The sequence below is a fragment of the Phalacrocorax aristotelis genome, chromosome 3 (genome assembly GCF_949628215.1).
Source record: "Phalacrocorax aristotelis chromosome 3, bGulAri2.1, whole genome shotgun sequence".
Classification (NCBI taxonomy): domain Eukaryota; kingdom Metazoa; phylum Chordata; class Aves; order Suliformes; family Phalacrocoracidae; genus Phalacrocorax; species Phalacrocorax aristotelis.
The window spans coordinates 32,931,991-32,955,668 of NC_134278.1; the positions used below are offsets into that span (position 1 = coordinate 32,931,991).

At 41.7% G+C, this 23,678-nt stretch overlaps 1 protein-coding gene across 4 annotated transcripts in view; it reads left to right on the forward strand.

Moving 5' to 3' along the window:
- COL19A1 (collagen type XIX alpha 1 chain) overlaps positions 1-17,607 on the forward strand; it is a 209,722-nt gene extending 192,115 nt beyond the window's left edge. For 3 of the 4 annotated variants that reach the window (XM_075087052.1, XM_075087050.1, XM_075087051.1), the window contains exons 47-51: positions 2,388-2,558; positions 6,774-6,840; positions 8,742-8,897; positions 15,523-15,600; positions 15,836-17,607. In XM_075087052.1, coding sequence (XP_074943153.1) covers positions 2,388-2,558; positions 6,774-6,840; positions 8,742-8,897; positions 15,523-15,600; positions 15,836-15,972 — 609 coding nt within the window. In that variant the 3' untranslated portion in view covers positions 15,973-17,607. Of the gene's footprint in view, positions 1-2,387; positions 2,559-6,773; positions 6,841-8,741; positions 8,898-9,734; positions 10,474-15,522; positions 15,601-15,835 lie in introns of those variants that run through there. The other variant, XM_075087053.1, reaches the window with a different exon arrangement.
- The last annotated feature ends 6,071 nt before the right edge of the window (positions 17,608-23,678 follow it).

A 23,678-nucleotide genomic window follows, 5' to 3' on the forward strand; every position in this document is an offset into this window, starting at 1 on the left:
CATTCATAGGCTGCATATTTAGAGTTTTGTCCAAAGTATTGATGCCCAGAAGCTAAAACTGGAAATCAGACATCTGCAGTATTGGCGAGATAGGTCTTTTATGAGAAACACAATAAACATAATCAGACTAAGATTGTTTCCATGTCACACTGACTTGCCTGATCATGATAGCAGTTTGACAGGTTGTACTGGGTTTATGTGGCAAGGTTTTGGTAACAGGGGAGCTGCAGGAGTGGCCTCTGTGAGGAGACACCAGGAGCTCCCTCTTTGTCAGACAGAGCTGTTTTCAGCCAGCTCCAGGCTGGACCTGCTGCTGGCCAAAGCTGAGCCCATGAGTGACATTGGTACTGCCTGTGTGATAGAAAGGGTAAAAAATGCTGTGCAACAGCTGGGAGAGGAGTGAGAAAACATGAGAGAAACAACTATGCAGACACCAAGGTAGGTGAAGTAGGAGGGGAAGAGGTGTTCCAGATGCCAGAGCATAGATTCCCCTGCAGCCTGTGGAGAGGACCATGGTGAAGCAGGCTGTCCCCCTGCAGTCCATGGAGGAGCACAATGGAGCACATATCAATCCTGCAGCTTGTGGAGGACCCCATGCTAGAGTAGGTGGACATGCCCTGAAGGAAGCTGCAGCCCATGGAGAGCCCACATGGGAGCAGGCTCCTGGCAGGACCTGTGGCCCATGGAGAGGAGCCCACATAGGAGCAGGTTTTCAGGCAGGAGCTGTGTCCCATGGGGGACCCCACACTGGAGCAGTCCATTTCTGAAGAACTGCAGCCCATGGGAATGACCCCATGCTGAAGCAAGAGAAGAATGTGAGAAGGAAGGAACAACAGAAATCAAGTGTTAAGGACTGACTGCAACCCCCCTTCCCCTGGACCACTCAGGGGGAGGAGGTAGAAGAGTGAGGAGTGAAGTTGAGCCTGGGAAGAAAGGGGGTGGGTTGAGGGGAAGGTCTCACTATCCTGCTTTTATTAATTCACAAAGAATTAATCTTCCCCACCTTCAGTCCGTTTTCCCCTGACAGTGAGTGATCTCCCTGTCCTTATCTTGACTCACAGGCTTTTCATCTCATTTTCTCCACTTGTCTTGTTGAGGGGGCACGTAAGAGCGGCTTGGTGGGTACCTGGCAGGCAGCCAAGGTCAACCCACCACAAAGGTTAAAATTGTAGGTGTGAGATTGTGAGGTCTCAGATTTTGACACTTGGGGTTTTTTTCTTGTAGACTTTCAGAGTTCAGAGCCTCTCCACTCTTATTGAGGGCAATTTAAACTCCAATTGGGAATGCGTTATGCAATAAAACATCACAACTTACAGTGGTCTTTGTAGTGAAGGTTAGTTATAGTCAGTAGTAAGCTTTAACTCACTGGAAATCATACAGATTGGAGAACAAATAGGTGATAAAAATGTTATACAACCTCCTACTTGCATCCTTACCTTTTCTTCTTTCTTTTTCAATCTTTACATGTCATGAATATGACTTAAGAATATAACTACACTTTTATTGGCTTATCAATGATGTTTCAGATTGGAATACAGTTTACCAGCACTTGCTGTAGATTAAGAATGCAGTTAATTCCGTTCATTCACCCCTCATAAATGTAGATTCTGGATTTATCCAGTTATGATGTAGTGAATTCGGTGCTGTTAGCTGCTTATGGTGGAGTTTAACATTAGCTTGAGTGATGCAGCAAGGGCAGTCAGTGACCCTTAAGAACTGCCAGCTGTTCATTAACAATCTGAACGTGCGACTTGTGGCACTCTGCTCCACAGCAGTAGTTCAGTGAACTAATAGCTAATACATTAAGTCACTCTAAAAGATTTAATTCCTCACAAATAAATTTAAACACCATGTCAGCCATGATTGAAGCTGTTGCTGGCCAGAACACTGACCTTTGCTTTATTTTGCTGCAAGGAATTCGCTCATTATAAATGGATTTGCATATCTGTTATTTCTTTGCTTAACTGAAATTTTGTGTACACGCAGAAATACCATGTTGGCCTTCCAGGGGAAGTTACAGAAAAAAACCTGATGCCTTGTGCCTGGGGGATTTTGAGCACCTAAATTCTACCTATGTTGTATTTGACATTTCTAGATCCTTGTATAAGGCCTATAAACTTTCTGCACCCAAATTCTGTCTTTGAAAAGTGCGTTACAGAGTCAAGCTATTTTTTTTCATTGACTTCACCATTAAAAGTGTAAGAAAATAAAACATTGCTTGCTGTGTTTTCAGAGACAAGGGTTAGCTTGTAAAATCAGCTTCCCTGCATGACTCATAAAATCTATTTCTGAACAGGGAGGAATTTTCTCTTTAGCATTCTTGGGTGACTTTCCCGAGTTTGTTCCACTGTGTGCAATGGTTTTCTTTCTGCTTTTATTTTATACAGGGAGATCAGGGTATTCCAGGGGACAAAGGTCCACAAGGTGAACGAGGGAAACCTGGACCATCAGGAGAAAAGGGAGATGTGGGTCCTACTGGGCCACCAGGAGACAGAGGCTATCCAGGATCACCAGGTCATCAAGGTCCCCCAGGTTCACCAGGACCCCCAGGGTTTCCGGTAAGCAAATACAAGTTTTCCTTGGTTGCTTTTGAATTCAGACAATATGAGGGTAGTGTGTGCTGAGCAGTGGAAATATCAAGCAATACTACAGTATCAGAAAAACTAAGATATCTCTGATATAGTTTAAGTGTACTGGTAGGAATTGGAAAAAATTATAGCCAGGTGATCAAGCAAATTTTTTTTTTTAAATATGTGCTATGGATAAACTTTTTTTTTTTAATTTAGCTCCTGACAAATCAATATAGCTATTCAATACTGTTAATTGTCAAGTTTTTCATATGCTTAGGAGCTAAAGTGAAAGTCTGAAACTGAGAAAGAAAAGGCAGGCAAAAAATGATTCTCAGTAAAAGGGAAAACAGCATTGAAAAAGACAATGAAATGCTGCCTGTCAGGTGTAAATATCTTGGTTTGCCTCCATGTGTGCAGAGGCACACATCCACGTTATGGGTTCCTTTCACCCTCGACCAGATAGGGTAACGCTTCACTTTACCCTGTCTCAGTCGGCGAGGAGCTCCTCAGTCGGCGAGGAGCGCGGCGGCGGCAGGCGCAAGTCCCCCGGCTCAGCGCCAGATCGGGGCAGGCGAGGCGGTTCCTCGAACCCGAGAAGGCCGAGGGTGAGCAGAGGGACCCGCCAGGAGCCGGCAGCTCTCGCGAGCGAGGCTGACGTGCAGCTGACGCGGCGTGGGGCGTTGCCAGAAGCAACGGCGGGAGGTTTAAACGGCCCCTAAGGGAGCGCGAGCGGCCCGGAGCGCGGCGCGGCAGTTCGCGCAGGCAGGGCGAGCAGGAGGGATGCCGCAGCCCGCTTGTAGGTCTGCAGTTCAGGCAAGGGCTTCGGTCTCTGGCGAAATGGTGAGTACTCGCCTCAGAGCTAAAACCACTGTTCGTGCAGCAAAAGCCCCCGAGATGTCAGACGCATCCACCCAGACTTGTCTGGTAAGAAAGGACACATCAGTACAGGCAGTGGGTTGCGGCAGCTGCCCCAACCCCTCTCCTGACGAAAAGGTAAGTACCTGCATGAGGTGTGCACAGGTTGACGACCTGTTACGTCAGGTGGCTGAACAGCAGGAAAACAGTTAAGAAGCTGCGCATTATTAGAGGAGCTGAGGCAGAGAGAGACAGGTGGTTTCAGAATCATGTTCCTGTGGCAGACGTCGCTGAGAACGAGGCACTGTGGACCGTGGTGACTCACAGAAGCAGGATTCCACATCAGCCTGCACCTTCCACCATCACAATCAGAAACAGATATGAAGCCTTAACGACTGAGGACACCCATGAGCAAGGTCTGCAAAGTCCCCCACAAGGGGAAACTGTACCAGCAACATATAGTGAACATCGTAAAAAGAAACAACGAGTGCTCGTGGTAGGTGACTCTCTGTTGAAGGGTACTGAGGCACCCATCTGCTGACCTGACAGGGAGTCACAAGAAGTGTGCTGCCTTCCGGGAGCCAAGGTTTGAGACGTGGCCGAGAGGGTGCCACAACTCATCAGGAGGACAGACTACTATCCACTGCTTGACTTGCTATTCACAAACCAAGAAAACCTGCTTTGTAATATCTTGGTCAGTGATAGCCTTGGCTGCAGCCATCATAAGATTGTGGAGTTCAGGATCCTGCTGCACATGCTGAAGGTCAGCTCTAAGACAAGGGTTCTGGATGTTAGAAGAGCAAACATCAGCTCACTCAGGGCTCACTTGGGAGGGATTCAATGGGAAGCTTCCATGGAAGATAAAGGAGCTAGTGAGTGCTGGGAGTTCTTCAAGAACTCTCTATTGGAAGCACAAAGCCAGTTCATCCCCTACAAGGAAAAGGGAAGTAAGCAGAGCAAGAGGCCCCCTTGGCTTGACCATGACCTCCTGGGTCTACACAAATCCAAAAGGGAAGCATACCAGAGATGGAGAAGTGGAGGATTATCTGTCAAGAGCTACAAGGGCATAGCCAGAGCATGCAGAGATGCAGTTAGAAAAGCAAAAGCCCAGCTCGAATTGAAACTGGCCACAGATGTCAAAAATAACAAGAAAGATTTCTTCAGGTATGTCAACAACAAGCAGAAAAATAAGGAAAACATAGGCCCACTGTTAAACAGAATAGGAGAGTCAATCACCAACGATGCTGAATACGAGGGGTCCTCAACACCTTCTTCAACTCTGTCTTTACCAGCACTGTTGGGGGGGGTCTTTGGGAATGAAATTGCTTATTGATCCAAACACCAACCCGCCATGAGTGAAGGAAGAGTTAGTATATGAATTACTACAGGAGCTTGACGCCCACAAATTAATGGGCCCTGACGCCATCCACCCGAGGGTGTTGAGAGAGCTGGCTGATATCATCGCAAGGCCGCTCTCCATAATCTTTGAGAAGTCACGGAGAATGGGGGATGTCCCAGAGGGCTGGAGGAAGGCAAATGTTACCCCTATATACAAGAAGGGCTCGAGGGAGGATCCAGGTAATTATAGGCCCATCAGCCTTACTTCAATCCCTGGGAAAGTTATGGAACGATTCCTCCTGGGGGCCATCACAAGTCAAATGAAGCACGTGATTGGGAAAAGCTTCACTAAAGGCAGATTGTGCTTGACAAACCTGGTGGCCTTCTATGACAAAGTGACTTGCCTGGTTGACATGGGCAGGCAGTGGACATTGTCTACCTGGACTTCTCCCAGGCTTTTGATACAGTTCCCCGTGGCCTCCTCCTGGAGAAATTGACGTGTTATGGCCTAGACAAGTGGTCTGTGCAGTGGGTGGGGAATTGGCTGACAGGCCGCACCCAAAGGGTGGTGATAAATAGCTCTTTTTTCAAACTGGCAACCTGTCACAAGTGGGGTGCCCCAGCGATCGATATTGGGCCCAATGTTATTCAACATCTTCATAAGTGATCTGGATAAAGGGATCAAGTGTAGCCTGATGAAGTCTGTGGATGACACCAAGTTGAGTGGGGAAGTAGACACTCCAGGAGGGAGAGCTGCTCTGCAGGAAGATCTGGATAGGCTGGAAGATTGGGCTAACAAGAACCTTATGAAGTTCAACAAGGACAAGTGTAAGATCATGCACCTGGGAAAACATAATCCAGGAGTGCAGTACAGACTGGGATCCACCTGGCTGGAGAGCAGCTCTGTGGAAAGGGACCTGGGGGTCCTGGTGGACAGAAAGCTCAACGTGAGCGAACAGTGTGTTGCTGCAGCCGAGAAGGCCAACAGGATGCTGGGTTGCATCAAAAAGGGCATCACCAGCAGAGATAAAGTCATCATCCCGCTCTCCTCAGCGCTTGTCAGGCCACACCTGGAGTACTGTGTACAGTTCTGGTCCCCGCTATACAAAAATGATGTGGACAGGCTGGAGGGGGTCCAGAGAAGGGCCATCAAGATGATCAAAGGAGTGGGAAGCCTTCCATATGAGGATAGGCTGGGAGAGCTGGGTTTGTTCAGTCTTGAGAAAAGGAGGCTGAGAGGGGATCTCATCACCATGTACCAGTACTTAGGGGGCAGCTACAAAGAAGATGGAGACTCCCTTTTTACACGGAGTCACATGGAGAGGACAAGGGGAAATGGAGACAAGTTGCTCCTGGGGAGATTCCAACTAGACATGAGAGGGAAATTTTACACAGTGAGGACAGTCAACCACTGGAATAATCTCCCCAGGGAAGTGGTTGACTTGGCCACATTGGACACCTTCAAGAGTCGTCTGGACAGGGTGCTGGGCCATCTTGTCTAGACTGTGCTCTTCCCAGAAAGGTTGGACTAGATGATCCCTGAGGTCCCTTCCAACCTGGGATTCTATGATTCTGTCATTTTCCAATGAAGTTATTGGTCCAGTGATGCAGTTTTAGTTAGGCAGCTGTGCATTGAAGCAGTTAGTCCCTGGAGGGGGTGAGAAGTTGCCAAATGCTATGCAAAAGGCAAGTAAAGCATAGCGATGTCACTGGACATCCTTACTGCCTTATACAAATTAATTTCCAAACACTTAACATACTGATCATCTTGACAGTTGGGAGTGCCTCTTCCACTTCATGGTATTAGTAGTCTTTAAAATATTGTAATGTATTTGCAATAAAGTGGCCTTTACAGTTAAGTAAATAACACAAATATATTAAAATATTTAAATTTTGGTGAAAGCTTTACATTTTTAATGCTAATTTCAGCATTTTTTTTGTTTTGTAGCATCATAAAGTGCCCTCTGCATGTTTCTTCTGATACATATCACCTTTTTTTTTTCTCATCAGGCTGATACAGTTTCACTTGAAGAAATAAAAAAATATATCAAACAAGAGGTTCTTAAGGTTTTTGAAGGTAAGAACATGAAGTAATAAACAACTAAACATAAATCCTAAATTCTATTCTAAATGTTTTACATCCCTTCAGCCTTTATATACAATTCTTTACATTTTATCTAACTTACATTGGACCTAGCAGCTGCTTTGCTGCTGTAGCTATGTTTAACTGTTTAAGTCTACTTCATATAATTATGTTCAAACAATTATAAATCGTAGTATCTATTAACCAGAGTACGTACTTATGTAAAAGATTGGCATTAAAAGGTAGTTTGCTCCAAATCCTAATAGCAAGCATATGTGTGTATCATTGTAGATAAATATATATAAAAAATATGTTATTGCAGATACATATTTATCTACAATGTATCATTAAGACACTGAAAATTTATTAAAGTGGAGACAATAGAAATATCTAATTCTTTTGGCCACTTAGTGGATGACTATCTAAATGAGAGAAAGGCTTGACAGCTTTCAGTCATGCGGGTCTAAACTGCTGTGCATTTTCAGCAAACATCCCTGCAGAGCTCCAAATCTCCTTTGCAGACCACCACCTTCCAGCACAGTTTTAGGCAAGTACCAGATTCAGGCAAGGCCTTTGTACTATGTAAGATTTCTTAGGTGTGTCCTTATTCTGAAAAGGAAATATTTTTCTTCCCCAGCGTTTTCTTAGTCAGGGTTGAAAAATCTGTGGCTTGGGTAGGGGTCTGAAACAAGCTTTTGCTCAAACACCTCTTAACAGTAGCTTCTCTCCCGTTGCAAAATGCATTTCTTATGTCTGCAGTATGCTTGGCTATTTGTTGTTAATATTTGCAGATACAAAACCTTTTATCTTTTAGGGATAAAAGAAATCATATAAAGCTTGAGACTTTTTAAACTGGTCAGGCAGTTTTTCACATTATAACAACGCTATCATTTTCTGTATTTTCACCCTTCCCCAGACAGCCACCCCGTAGGAGTTCATCCTACTATGTATTTCAAAAGCAGTTTGTTAGTTGAAATTAGCTCCTTTTCCCACTCAAATGGAATGGTAACAAGTATTTAGTCTGTTCATAAAAAGGAAGTATTAAAAGGTGTCCTGCCTACAGGGAATATTGGGTATTTGTCTTCATAGCTATTTGATTTTCTACACCTCACTAGTGTTCCCACAGATCTTCTATTTTTGGCTTTCTTTCACTTTGCCTATTTTCTATCACCTTGCTTATTTTTGGTTTGGTGCCCACTCTTCTCTTTACTCTAATTTTTTGTCTAAAATCTTAAAACTCCACCACAGTAAATACCTGCTAAATTGTGGAATGCTTAGTTAAATTTTTAATCCAGTATAAGTGACACAGATTTAAGGTTAGTCCCTATTTCGTCTACCTCTGAGGAACACAGTAATGTTACCAAGTGCACTTTACTCCACCAGCACAGACAGTTCATGCTGAAATCTCTGCAATTAATAATGTTTGCTGAGCATGTATAGGTTTTTTCACAACTGTTTTCAGGGTTTCAGCACATTCAAAGAACTGCTCATGGTATTTTAGCTCTACTTTGCAACTTAATATGAGTTACAAACGTATAAGGTAGCTCTTCATAGGGATGTTAAGTACCAATTATTCTGTGTTCATGTATTTTAAGTACTTCCATGAACAGGAGTCAGTCATTTGAAATATTGAAATATATTAGTAAAAGAGTAGTAATAGAAACTTTAGTACAAATTCGTTCAGATTATTTCAAAGGGTAAAGACTGAGACATGAGTCTGAGTTGGAACTGAAGGCCTCAGTACTTATATGAGCATTTAATACCTTGACATTTAGAAGGATTAAACACCTTACTTCCAGAAACTTACTTTAGCTGAGGCTTTGGGTTCATTTATTTTCCCATATTTTGCTAGCAGATTTCTTACCCACTTTTTCTTGTGTCCTTTGTTAATGAAGAAAGGATGGCTCAGTTTGTATCCCAGCTGAAGCTGCCTGCTGCAATGCTTGCCTCCCAGGCTCATGGAAAACCAGGGCCCCCAGGAAAAGATGGGTTACCAGGGCCACCAGGAAAGGATGGTTTGCCAGGGCCACCAGGAGAACGTGGAATTCAAGGTAGGAATTTAAAAAAAAAAGTTCCCATGAATTGTATCTTGAAACCTTTATACACTTGCTAATGATTATTAAATAAGCCAGGATTACCTGTCTAGCTTCCTAATGATTAACTTTTAAAACTGTACTTATGTTTTTCCAGACTAGATCTAAATATTAACCCGTAGTAAATGTGTGGATTTTACTGATTAAAAACTCCTAATCAGTGCATTTTATTCTAATAAGCAATAAAGTTAATTACTGACAGATATCTAAAGCTGACAGGTATCTGGACTACTGTAGCAGTTATTTTTCTCTCCAAAATACTTTAACAAGGAAGAAAAACTGTTCCAGCACTCTAATGTAACTATTTAGGTCCTGTTCCGTACTGAGAGACCATCTTATTTAAGAAACAAAATTTGATCTCTGAGTGCTCTCAGCTCTGATCCTGAGACAACACAGGGGAGGAAAAACTGAAGGCAAATATTATTCTTTAAGAAGCGGTGAAAACTGAAATATTACCACATAACTTCCTCCTACAGTGAAGTAATCGATATCCACAAATCGGTTTCAGAGTAATCAGCTTTTCACTATACCCCAAACATCAATTTGTACATTGCAATGTATTTGGACAGTAGACGGCTCTCGTTGCATTGAACTGTCTTTTGCTGCAAAATTAGCTTCAAGGGATCCAGGCTCATTGTAGCCATGCTCTACTGTAGAGTCAGCCTCTCGGAGATTAAAAGGAAGAGGAGAACAGAATAAAAGGAAAAAAGAATTTATCAATGAATAATATTTTGTGGGTGGGTAATATGTAATTTGCAGTTTATCTGTAGGTAGTTCTTTATTATCTTTTGTTAGTTTGGTCTGCTCTGGAGTCAGAGCAAGTCAGACTGGAACGAAGAACATGAGAGCAAAGCTGAAGATGTGTGGATCCTAAAGCTATCAGAAGAATAAAGACTTACTAACATTGATAAGCGCAAACCCCTGACAGAAGCTTGAAAAATGTGATGAGCTCAGAATGAGAAGAACAAGAATAAAGGATCAAGGAAAACAATAAAAGGCTTAGAATATTACAACACTGACTTCATCATTACCTAAATATCCATATCACTGTAAACAGTCAACTTCAATGTCAGTCCCAGATTGTTCAATTATGATGTATGTGGTCAATAGTCTCAGATGCTTCTGGGAAGCGCAACATTGTACTAGGCTTCACTTCCAGCTAGTGAGCATCAAGAGTAACGATGATAGCTATGCTTGAAAAAAAAAATAAAGCTGCTTTTTCATGCCTTACGCTTAAGTAAAAGTAGTGCCCCATGTATGCAGGATTTCCATTTATTTTACCGATATGCTCAATACTCTTTTTTGATTAGTAAAAGGTAAGCTAAGTGAGAAGCATTTACTTCTCTGATACATCAAAAGATATATGAAATAATACTTCCAAGGAAAGAAACCAAAAATTTGTCTTGTCTCCTTTTTACACTCTAAGAGACAGTCCCATGAGAGAAGCACACTTACAAATACCCTTCATGCCTTTCCCAGTTGTGCCTGTGCATGTTATTGTTTTGTGCCAACAGTAAAAAGAAATTCAAATCCCTGCGCAGATTGAAAAGTATCTTTCTGTATTCCAGTTTATTTTCAGCCATAAAAGGCATGGTGGACAAGACTTCTTCAAGAAGCATGTTACATGCATGTGTGGCTGTGACCATCACGGTTGCATGCTGTGTGCACATATGCCCAAGTCATAATAGGTGCTGGAGGTGGTATTTGGTATTGACTGCCGGGTATTCCTTATTTTAATTCTCACCTGGCTGTAGTACAGATTGCCAGCTCCAAGGTTTTGCTGTGTATAGTAACATGCATTTGGGCTGGCAGAATGATACAGTTGCTTGTCCCATACAGCCAGTGAAAAGAAGTAGATACTGTTGGAGAGCAATTAATAGGACGTCTACAAACACCTCCAGAGTGGTTTGCAATGCTGTACACTGAGCAGAGAGCCTGCTAGAGCCAGCCACCAGGAAGGGCAGGAGTCACCATGTGCTCAAGGAGGTGCTTAACTTGCAGCTTTACAGGGGTCCCTCTGTATGCCTCAAGTGTGATGCCAGTTCCCTCCGGAACCGATCTGGCCTGGCCTGGACAGATTCCACCAGAGCTGCCTTCTGCACAGCAAACCAATAGGTAGGGGTTGGTCCTAGAGGCAGAAAACATATATACTAACTTTTGGAAGTGTAGACATGGTCTTCAAAAAGTGTATTTCAGGAATTACTAGACTCTTGGGCATAGATTCATTAATTTCTGATGAAGTCCAGAATTGTTACCCACTGGCCTTCAGTAAGTTTGTTCATAGTGTACCTCAGATACTTCGCCATGGTTCAGGTACAAATAATTTTTAATTTATACAGTGCTCTCAGTGAAAATTTAGCATGCAAACAAAAACCAGCAAAGAATTGCAACATAAATTATGAAATATGCAATTGGTATTTAAACACACTTTATATAATAGTGATTAGAAGATGATTTACATATGTATTTATGTTTTTCTTCATTAAAAAAAACAACCTATGGCATATGCACCAGCAAGGTGGTACTGTGAGGCAGTGTTACCAGTGAAATGTACAGTATCTGCATAAGGGGAAGCAGAGGAACTTGTTAATGCTGTACATGTTTAAAAGGAAGGTAATGTCTCATAGAGAAACAGGAAGTTTATTTCAAGACTTCACTGGCAAACTATCGCAATGTCATCCGTTTGCAAACTGTCAGTCAGATTGTCATGTGTTAGAGGATCTAACTCAATTAATGCCACTGACTTAACTGGATTTTTAAAGCTATAATAGAAAGAGAATTTTGGTCCATTAGACCAAATTCACCTTGGGATAATTTTGCACTCCAGAGAAGCATATTATCCTTTTTATTAATGTGATGATTGATTTTTTTTTGAGTAGAGAAAATAAGCTTTTATTGTAGTTAAACTTCACTGTTTCTATCAAATTCAGAGTTTTTTATAGGTTCTAATAACTCATGGTAGCCTGGAGGAATCAGTATCACAGGTCAGGGAAGAAAATACCATGTGATGAATAGTCAAAATTCCTTATCTTTATTTCTGATTTCTGTTGTAAAATTTATTTCTCTGACTATTAATTTGCATGGTGAGAGCATCTAGAAACCTTGGCTGACATTGTAGAGGATGTTGTTCAGACATGGTGACTCTTCCAAAACAGCTGCACTGGTTTCAAGCATTACCTCCTGTAAACTGTTCTTTGCTGTGGAGAGTGACGTTAACCTGTTTTACTTTGATTTGAAACTCAGTTACTGCCTCTCAGCTGAGAGGGCTGTAACACGCAGAAGGAATTCAGAATATGCACTAGAGGCTGGATGAGAGGGCTTGCTCCTTAGCACCCTTCCTGTCGCTTTGCAGTTGTTTATTTTTAAGAATGCAGGGTAATTTGCACAGTAAAACACAATGGATACTTCGGTCTCATTTTTCTTTGTCGTGGTAATGTGTTTGCCTCCTTTTTGTATTAAAGAATCTCAGATTTCTCTAGATACTTGACAAGCTAGTTTCAGGTGCTGCATTATGCATGTGAATGGAAGAGGGTCTCCTTGATGTAGGCGGAATACCTTTTGGAGCTGTTTAAATGAGAGAATTTTTTACCTCCAAGTTCATAGACATGAACTTGTGTCATTTCCAAGTAGAGCTGAGGGTGTTGCGGTAGCGATGCTTCTGACCGTGATGTTTGTGGAGAGCACCAAACCGAGAGCTGTGTGTTAGCTATCACCACTCATCTATGAGCAGAAGAAAGCTTATCCGTTTGAACACATACTTGCTATGTACTGCTATCAAGTGTTTACTGTACTACCCACATTGGGTACGTGTTTACATACCACAACTTTGGGGTTGCAGAAATCACAACAAAACTTCTGGAACCCAAGTGAAAGGCTTTGCTAAAGCAGTCACCTTTTGAATTAAGCAGGTACCTCTTACTGGAATTGTAATTCTACCAGTAAAAATAGACAGCATCTTATATGTGCCTTTATGATAAAAACAGTAAATCAATATCTGATTTATGTGTTGACTGCGTATGAGTTTGTCACTTTAAGCTCAGAGAGGAGGTGATATTATCTTCTAGAAATGTAATCATGGCCCTACTTCTGAGCAAAAGATACCTCATTAAAAATCAAATCTTTTCCTGCCAGAATTGCACACTACATTTTTTGGATTATTTACATAGAGGCCTGTTTACTAATATGCTTACACCGTGTTAAATAAAGCCTTATTTTTAGAAAAGATATCTGGGAATTTTAGTATTAAAGTTCAATGTTAACAGAACTTACCTGCCACTGTGTACAAACCACACCTTTGCATGTGTATTCAGATACAGCCAGTAATGGTTTACGTTACCCTGGATCATGTATTTGCATTGGCAGGCTGCTCTTTGTCCTATTGTCGGGGTCTTTTTTCCATGTTGTCTTGAATTCCAGTGATGTTTACAGAATCTTTCAGTCTATCTCAGTCCCTTTTCAATTATGATGTCTCGGATACCTACAGTAATGATTATCATGTGGAACTTGTAAATGTGTTATGTCGTAAATGTGATTTCTCTCTTTTCCCCATAACCAAAGAAATGCAAAACAAATTATTAGTGGCAGCACTGCTTTGTAAAATTACAATTAACTGGGTTTGTAGTGAGAAATGTACTGTAACTATCTATTGTAAATTAAGAAACATAGATATATATAAAATAAATAGGAAATGTAATAGACCCTATGGTTGTATGATTGAGCTTCTCAAACAGTAGCAACTACTCTGCATTACACAAGATTTTCAGAGCAAACCAACTTGACGTACTTATCCATACTACTGTGGTCATTAAAGAGCAAAATCAGGATTCACAATTGAATACGAACACCTGCATATTCCCTGTTCTGAGTCTTTACGAATTGTGTGCATATATGCCATTTACAATTCTGCTTAACTCAGTGACCAGAATGCATGATTAATATTAAGTTTGTTTCTTCGTGAGCTTTTAAACAGTTGATTTCCTTTTGTTATGTTATGCATGTCACTCTGCATGCCTTTTCTAATGTTTTTTCCTTGCTGTAATTTCCTTTTGGGGTACTGAGAGAAGAGTAAGATAATCAATGATCTATTTAGAAGCCTAGAATGATTGCAACAGCTAATAGACTTCCTACCGAAGTGTATAATGAGCTTGTGTTTAACAGAAAACTCAAATACTCTGTGTACCGTTCCTACTGCATTGTGTCTGTCATAACAACCCTGAATTGGTACCCACAGCACTTACAATAGCTTCCTTCTGGATTCTCCTGTAAAGTAACAGTGTTGCCATAGACTGCAGTACACTGACAAGACAACCTTTGCGATCCATCTGCCAGTGCCCATTAATCTTCATGTGACATCAGGTGGATTGATGCCACTAGCTGACTGGTCAGCCGTGACTCTTCTCTTTTAATTCAAACTCACTGACAGCTCTTCACAAGAGGAAGTTTATTGTATGGCACATGCAACACTGGAAATATACTGGTCCCTGAAGCAGAACAAATTTAATTCCAAATGTGACCAGAAGGTGGCAAATTAATCTTCAATATATGCCACTTACATGCCAATGCCTGAGGTATTGGGGAGGGAAGAGGGTTTCCTTATAATCCATTTTAAAGTAAGGGGTTGTGGCAGGTGTCATGCTTGTTTCTCTAAAGATGCCTTCATCCCCTGTCCTACATAAATTACATGGTCTAAACAGAAAACGTCCATTTTTAGATGGATTCTTAACTTGAAATATTAAGCAAAGTGTTATACCAATAGCCACGAGTCCCCTGCTCTGAAGCAGCCACAGTGTTTCCCACTAATAAAGCTTTTTACAAACAGTTTAAGGAAAGAGAAATGGGTTGGACATGAGTTGCAGCACCTGAGAAAGAGGGAAGCTATTTAGATAAATGCAAAGTTAGGTCTGTGAAGAAATGGACACAAATATTCGAAGTATAACTAGTAATCACACCTTGTTAATATTCAGCCACTTGGGTCAAAGTAGGCCTTGCATGCTAGAACCCAAAACCTGCACAAGCTCTAAAGATGCCTCATTCCACATGCGGGCAGCTGTGTAACGCTGGAGGGGGTGTGGGTCTTCTCTTGCATACAGGGGAATATCTAAGCATACAACTACCAGTTTACCGTCTAAAGAGTGCAGACGTAAAGATTTATGTAGAGCGGAGAGGGCAAAGCTTCACTCGGTGGGCTATCAAGGAAGGGCTGGTCAGGCTCCAGGTGGCCTTTGGGTTGCTGCTTGACATCACTTCATCGAACAGGTAACACTGGAGCAGAATATGTATTTGGTTCTTTATTAGAGGAACTTCAGGAAGGTAACTTAACCTGGGAAAGGTCCGGCTAGTGAACATAGCAAGAGTCCTCTTCCCAGAGGATGCAACAGTTACTGCTAGAAATGCTCATATTTTCCAGAAAGAACTTGCAAACATAAGAGCTGTCTCAGAAAAAAAATGCCAGTCTTGGAAAAAGAAGTGAGCATGTGTTTTCCCAATTACATTTGTTGTCATAATTTTCTGTCAACAAGATATATGGAAGATCACTGCTTATAATAAGAGAACGGTCTTATTTTCATATCTTTATTCTGTGTAGGTTATAGAGGACAGAAAGGGGAAAGAGGCGAGCCTGGAATTGGACTGCCCGGTAACCCTGGACCACCCGGCCCTGCAGGTACAGGTCTCCAGATTTATTTCTGCTATTGTTATTTATGAACTAACAGGCCTCTCCTGGTTTTCACGGCGGTTTTACACCCGTGCCTTTCCTCCTGAGCTTGGTCGTAGCATGAGGCCTGACCCACCTGCCTTCTTGCAGATGAGCTGGCGTGCAGCTGACTGTTGGTGATGACACGTAGGGCACTACACACACTCTGGCGAGGACTCTGCTAATTCTAGCTTTGTTTTACCAGCTACTGGCCTGCCAGGCCCAGCGGGAACGCCAGGCTCACCCGGACCACAGGGGCCACCTGGACCCAACGGAAGATGCAATCCGGCAGATTGCTATTACCACATATCACAGACTCGGTCACGCACCAGCGGGAAATAAAAACCCTCTCCCGTAGACACTTGGGTTCACAGTCACTTTTCACTCCTCTCAATCAGTTAATTTCATCTTTGAAATACTTGGTGCATTTTTTTCCCTTCGACACTGCCCGGTATATAGATAATTTATGAGGCACAGAATTGAGCCTTTTTCTATGTTATATGCAGTGTCGTAATTAAGAAACGATGACATATATTTTCCAGAGTGCATTCCATGTGTTATGTTTCTCGTATTTATTTTGCGTAGGGGACAAAATAGGCCCAAATAATTTTCAAAAGCTTCTTTCTTCAAACAAAAAATATTTTATTATAACTTGAGACAGTATGTATGCCTCAGTATGTAAGCTGGCTTTATTATTTTGGCTGGTGGTGAAGTTTAAGTGGAGAAAATGCAGTTCTGAAGTTTTAAGGTGTACCCGTTCGTGGCGAATGCAGGACTTGAGCTGGAGCACTGGGAACTCTGTTTAGACTAAACGTTCGCATCCTCTGAGGAGACTCTGGCACACCTTCTGAACCGGGTCCATGTCGTGCACCACAAACGCTACCCACCATTTCAGTCACTTCCTAGATGTTGAAGAAGGAAACGAAGTTGTCTTTATGTTGTTGCTAATCCCATCCAACGTCTAGCTTCAGACTGATGGGAAATTTGCCAGATATGGCTCCGAGAAGTGTCTTTCCTAACTGGATGTTGTCCCAGCTGAGGGCTTGTACATTCATTTAGTCATGGTTATGTATACTTCAGATATTAAACCGTTAGGAGCTGGTGGTAGTGTTCCCAGCTGAGAACTGGCACGTCTTCTAACCATTGTGTGGACCTAGTAAGTGTAGCATCAGTGTCTGTCACCAAGCTACTCTGCCGTTATGTCTGCTTACAGCAAAGATGACCTCTTGCTTTAGAGCAGAGGTGGTGGGTACACAGTGAGACAAAGAAGGAACTTCGCAAGCCTCTTATCTTATGGATGGCACAGTTTTCCTCTTCCTCCTGCAACAATTGTGTACCAAAATAAACTTGAGAAGAACATGGAAACAGTAGAATGCAAAGCTCACAGGTCCTGTTGCGAAAAATTGAGCTCAAGAGAAATTTGGAAAGGTGTACTACTACGGAGAGCACAGCTGCGTGCAGTTCACAGGCATTGAGTAAATCCTACAGGACCAGACATTGTCAATGAAGAACAAAACAGAACAAAGCGAAAATCCTATAGAGCTCAAAGGGTTGAGAAAAAGAAAGGATGAAGAAAATTAATTGGATAGAGGCTGATTCTGAAAAGGAGGGAGGAGGGTTGGCTGAAGTTTCACTCCTAATCATTAGGAAACAGATGATCCTAGATAAGTCCTAAGGAATATGCTGCACTGCAGTAGAAAGTGAAGGTGCTATTGAGAGAACATGGACAGCTATAACCCACAACCTCAAAATAACCCTGTAGTACCAAAGCAGCAGTGAGGGCTTCTGCCCCACCATTAGGAAGCCAGTTGTTCTCTCCCACTTCAGGCTGTAAGTGGTTCTGTGCTTGGGCAGTGCTGAGCTACTAGGGAAGTGTTCCCAAATCGGAAGTGCTGGGTTCCAGAGAAGCTGTTTTGAGGCATTAATCTGACTGACTTCTGGTTTTTCCTTAAAAACAGTAAGGAATGAATTGTGGGAGTCTTTAAAAAAAAAGAAAAAAAACCTATTGGTTCTGAATAGACTTCCTAGCACATGTACCCAGTCCAGAGCAAGAGGTAATAGAGTTAACGCACGTAGCTGGGAGCACAGGCAAGCCTTAGCCACGCTTTCTGAGAGAGAAAACATACCCTAAGAGCAACCTCAGAGTGCTACTTAATGTGCTCAGCAGTTAGGTGTTTTGAGGGAAGAAGGTGCTTGGCACAAGAATGGTGTTTGAGTAAACACAGAGATGGAAGGCTGAGAGTAAACACTCGTAACAGGAGAGGGCAGCAGGAAGGAGGATAGCAGAAACCTGTGGCCTACCATGAAACCATCCCCTGAGGGAATCTGTGAGCTCTAATACACCCTGCAGCGGGGGACCCCTTGGGGAGGTCAGGGTGCTTCGTCTGTCCCTCGTGAGGATGGGATGGACAGGTCAAAGCCCACGGGTGAACTACAGTCCTCACACCTCCTTTTCTGCTCATCCTCGCTGTCCCTCAGAGGCAGTAACTGCCCCTTCTCTAGGCCAGCGCATCCTCCACTCTGCGGGCAGTGGCACCCGTCCCACTGGGGGAAAGGTGCAGTTGGGATGAGGGGTTCTGCCATTCCAGACCTCCTGTGCCCACGGAGCACGTCTTGGTTTGCTCTGTGGTATTGACCGCCTTTGCAGAACTGGTCCTTAGAGCACCGCAGCTGTGCGAACGCTGGGAACTGGTGAGGCAGCTTGAAAACGAGTGACTTGTCTGTCCTGAGGCACCTGCTGCTGTCCGGGCCATGGGTCTGCCATCTGCCAGCCCAGCAAGTAAAGCCAGGGGCATTGCACCGACGTATACGTTGGTGTATATGTGTATATACACCAACGGGAGGACCGGGCCCAACATACTGTTTTCCATTCAGTCAAATGAACTGCTGGTCAGGTATCTTGCATGAACGTTTTTTTCACTGATTTCTTTTTACTTCTTTAGTAATTCCAATATATGTAAAAATCTAAATATTTTTTTACCTTCTAAGTTAATTTTAAACTTCATTTTCTGTGATAATAGCAAAAAGGGTGCTGACCTGTAAAGAGTATCCGCGTGACTGAGAGGTTTCCAAGCAGCCGCCATCCTGGAAGGCTGTGCGTAGACTATTGCGCCGCATTAGTGGTATGTGTATATTTTGGGGCTTTTAGCTAGCTGAAACCGAGCATCTGTTATTTGCTGGATGCAATTGCTGTATGTTAATTTACTTGAACTTACGAGAAAGCAGAACACTTTTTATATTTGAAGAAGTTTTATTTTTTCATCTTGTTTCCTACAGATGCCTTTTTATAGGCTCAAATCTAAAGGTCTTTTTAAAAGGTATTTGAACACTTTGACTTTATTTGCAGGTAACTTTGGTGATTATCTTATTGCATTTTTTTATTATTTTGCTAAAAGCCCATTTTAATTTTCTCACGTGAGAAAACGGGTATTTTGTTATACGGGCTATCTCAACACCTTTTTAAAGATGCCGCGTTCTTCACTGGGGTAGAACAGAGTTAATCCCAGCTTAACTTTACTTCACACTGGCTTGCTCCTACTCTGTATTTTTAGAATTGAAAGCAGAATGTAGCTGGAAACATGCTTCTGCATGGTTTTCAGGTTTGGCCCCTGAAATTTCTTTGCAGTTTCAGATTGATGTTGTCTTAAAGAGTTTTTGGGAAGGGGGCCGGGGACGGCAGAGTGATGCTAATCTGTTTTGCCATTTGCTTTATCAGTTTCGTATCTGTTTTGAGCAGTCTGTGCTGCAGTCGGCATTGCAAGGAGCTAAACACGGAGGATTATTTTTTCCTGTAGCACAAGATATTCTTCTAATTTGGGAATGTTTACGTACAACAGGACTTTGAACTGAAATATCTTCGACATAATGTTTTAAACCTTTCTTAAAACTCTCTAAGCTTTGTTCTGGTTCAGGGTCAGATTACATTTTATGGCAAGCTGCGTTATCATCTACTAAGAACATGTTGGGATTTTCTTCCAATAGCTATGTACAGAACTACCCGGTTTGCCTAAGGAAAGTAACAAAATCGGTGAGAGGGAAACTTTTCTGAGGCTGCAACATACCTCCTTTTGTCCACACGGTGGAGTTCAAGACATCTTTTCAGTACAAAAGAGAAAGCCCAGGCTGAACTCGCCCAGCAGCACAAGAAATGACCCAGTGCTGCGTAGGCTCACAGCACAAGAGTCAGTGTTTCTAATTTTGTTCTTGAGCCTGACTTTTTTTTTTTTTCCCTCCTAAAATGCTTTTCTTTTTGCATGGTAGTGTTTGCAGAAATACTGCCTTTCTTGGATAATTATTTTCAGGTAATATTGCTTAGCTTTTATTTGTGTTTTGTATATATACACTGTATAGAAGAACATGCATTAGCGGGACATCCTGCTTTCAGGTATCATTTATGTCCACTGTAACGATATTTGTCTCTAGGGGAGCAGGGAGCCCGCGATGGTTAATAAAAATTACAGGAGCATACTTTCTACGGTCAAGTAGCAGTGCAGCCTACTTAGTGGTGTTTTAAGAACCAATACTTTTGTCTTAAACTGGATTTGGTTTCAACGCTAAAAGAGCACTGTGTATCATCCATCCTCCCTTATGATTTATGATTGTGGATTATGACAGATGTTAGATATGCACAGCTTTGCTCAATAAGTGTATTTTTTAAATTAATGGGTAACCATATGAAATATTTTGGCGCTTCTTTTTGACAAGGGTGAAATACTATTTTTCCTGTCAGTGTTCACCCAAGTTTTAAATTCTTTTTCTGTAATGTTTACATAAAAGTCTTGTAAAAACCCCATGGACTAAACTAACAGTTTATAAACTTGTTTCTCCAAATATACTACATAAAGCCACCCCCTAACCTTGCATTTTACTAATGCAATAGACTGCTGCTCTAACGTGACATGTCAGAACATGAGAAATATCTCAGGAATCAAAACAGTGTTGGTTTGGAGGTTTTTTATCATGTTTTTTGTTAGATTCTGGGTGTGCTGAGTCATATAAATTTTTCTTGAAATCTGTTATGTCTGCTGCAGCTACGTTGTACTGGATGGATGATTAAATCCATCTGCATGTATGTAGATGGGTATAGGCCATGGAGAACAAGTTTAACAGTGGCCTTGCCTTGGTTGGTGTTTGAGTGGAAAACTCAAGCTTCACAATACCTTAAGGAAATGTGGCTTTCAAATATGAATTGCTAGCAAACACTACAGGTTCTAGACCAAAATAAGTTTGTAGCTAAAAAGAATGTAGTCTACATTTCTTTTAGAAGTTTTATCTCCGAGTCTGCTGTTCTACAAACATGAATGCATTTAATTCTTTACTGATGTTTCAGTGTAAATATATTGTCTCCAGTCATTATATTTGAAGGATTTTCAATGACATACCTTATTATTTTCTTTCATTTCTGAATGATACGCAGCTGTCACTGAATGAATCACAGTACGTGCCAACTGTTTGCTTCTTTCCTTCATTATATTTTTGGTTTGCAACACTTACGGTTCGGTTCAATGGAAATGTATTAAGTGGATAGAAAATTGCTTTTTACATTATTATGTGGCCATTTACATCAGAAATAGGATTCTGGATGGAAATGGAAATGTTTCACATACTTTCTGTATGTGGTTCTGTCAGAAATGACAACCTTTCCTTCCATGTCAAATCACAAGAGGGAGGATGCAACTGCAGGCGAGAGAAAGGAGAGGCACAAAGCCACTGCAGCGAGCCCTGGGGAGTGTTCAGCACCGGGACTGCAAGCCTGCGCTGGCTGAATTCAGGGTGGGGTTTTGCTTTTGACCACGCCAAGGTCAGGCTTGTGATTCCTACAGGCTGGTGAAACTTAGGGCTCCACAGTCTGGAGGGGAAAAAAAAAAGGTGAAAAACCTTGGCACATATATATATGTATATATAAAATTTATGGAAGTTAATATAATCTCTGAATCAAATGCAGATAACTTTCCTGTCTGAATATGAGATAACTACTTTTATTCAAGAAACAGATTCACTCAACTGTTTAACCTCAGGTAACTTTAGGTATTTTCATTGTTCTTTTGCTGCCTAACTTTCCCAGGAGAAAAAGAGAACTCCCAGATCAATGGCGTTTTAATGGATGCCAGGTAATAATTTGATGACTAACATGACCTTCTTTCCTTCAAATTTGGTAGTGGCTTCAGCAGGCTTGCTTCGTATGTTGTCTAAAGCTGCCACAGTTGTACTAGTCCTTTTGAATGCATGCACATCAAGCAAAACAGCGCAGTAAAACAAAGATTATGGGGAATAAAACTGAACCTGTAACAAATCAGATGGGAGTAGCGTGCCCTAAAAAATAAAGCCATGTCTTCTTTACCTGTGATCTGTGAATAGAGGAGATGCAGTGACTCCATTTCAAGTGTAAAGGAACGAGAAACTTCATGGCCGAATAAGAACACAGGGATGAGCAGGTCAAGCAAACACATTTCACCCAATTATTAAAAACATTTGCAAAAATGCAGCACGTGTTTGTACACACGGCACAACTGCTAGGCTCTGCTAGGAGGAACCAACACTGCTGTCTCTGAAACTAAGGGACTTGGTTTCTTGTTCGCTCTGCCTTTCACGTAACCTTGACAGCACCACCTCCTGACACTTTCCCTTTTTGTTTTTGAAGGAAGAGCAAATTTTAATTGTAGGTACGTGTTTGGCTCTGTGTAGACTCCAATCACAACTAGGGTATTCAGGGAAGCAAAATCTAGAGGAATCCTCCCCAGCATTGCTTTCTTACCTCATTTGGGTACTCCAACATGTGCTCTGGAGCCGTGGCTTATCCTGTGGCTAAGAGGGACACTTTGGCCTTTGCAAAATATTCACAAAGGGCTTTTGGTAGCAGGTTGTACTTGGTCGCTCGAACCCAGCAATGGCTGTCAAAGAAAACTTCTTATATATATATACACATATATAAACCATGTACGTATCATACACACACACACACATATATATGTGTATCTCAGTGCAGTATCCAGCAGCAGCCTTACTAATACTTGTTAGCAGCCTAATAGGAAAAGCACTGCAGTCACCAGTTTAAAATACCAGATTAGATTGTGAAGAACTGGTTATCATTTTGAGGACAGTTGTTAAACATTTTTCTCTTGGTTCCTGCCTACGCTTAAGTCAAGTAATTGGGGAAATAAAATATATATTTATCACAGTGCAGTTAAACCTCAAGAATTAGGAGTGGCAGCAGAGATCCTGATGGGTAAAAGTGATTTTCATTAGTCTTTCGTTCAAAAAAACAGTATTTTATAATGTTGAACCAGAAAGAGATGAGATGAGAACAAGATTCACTCAGGAGTTCACTGAGGTTCCAGGAGCACCTGGTTAGAATGGGTAACATGCTGTCAGTGGCTTGTGAAACCTCTCAATCTCTTTGCTTTGTGCCTTCTAAATATATTGATTTAAAGTGGCACCATTTTCTGCTGTATCACTATAGTTGATACACTTTTCTTTTAAATTCATAATCCTGCCTTTATTTTCCAAATCTTCATTTACTTGAATGTGCTGTAACTAAAATTCAGTTCCAGGTATTTTTTGGTATACGGTCTGCCGTTCCTCAGATAAAATTTTTCCGCTCTTGCACGAGATTTGGAATTAGTAAATACTTAGATTAACCAATGTGTCCCACACCAACTTACAACGGGCCTGAGGATTTATCCTTCACTTCTGTATTTTAAGCTAAAACTCATGAGTCAGCTCGAAGGCAGAAAATCTGTCACAATCTCAAGCTATCCACTTACATAGATTCTGCATTGAATTGACCCTCAGTGTTGGCTCTGTTTGACTGTAATAATTCTTATTTGGTTTTTACATATGAATGTTTTCTCTCCTACATGACTTTCTTTCCATTGTGGAATTTGATGCATTTTTCAGCTCTATTTTTTTAAAACATTTCACATTTGTATTTAAATGTTGAGGGGTTTTGCTTTGATTCATTATGTTTATGCAGTACATATTGAAAACAATATTTTTGTTCTGTTATCAGTTGTATTTTTTTTTCTTTTTGTTTTACACACTTTATAGTC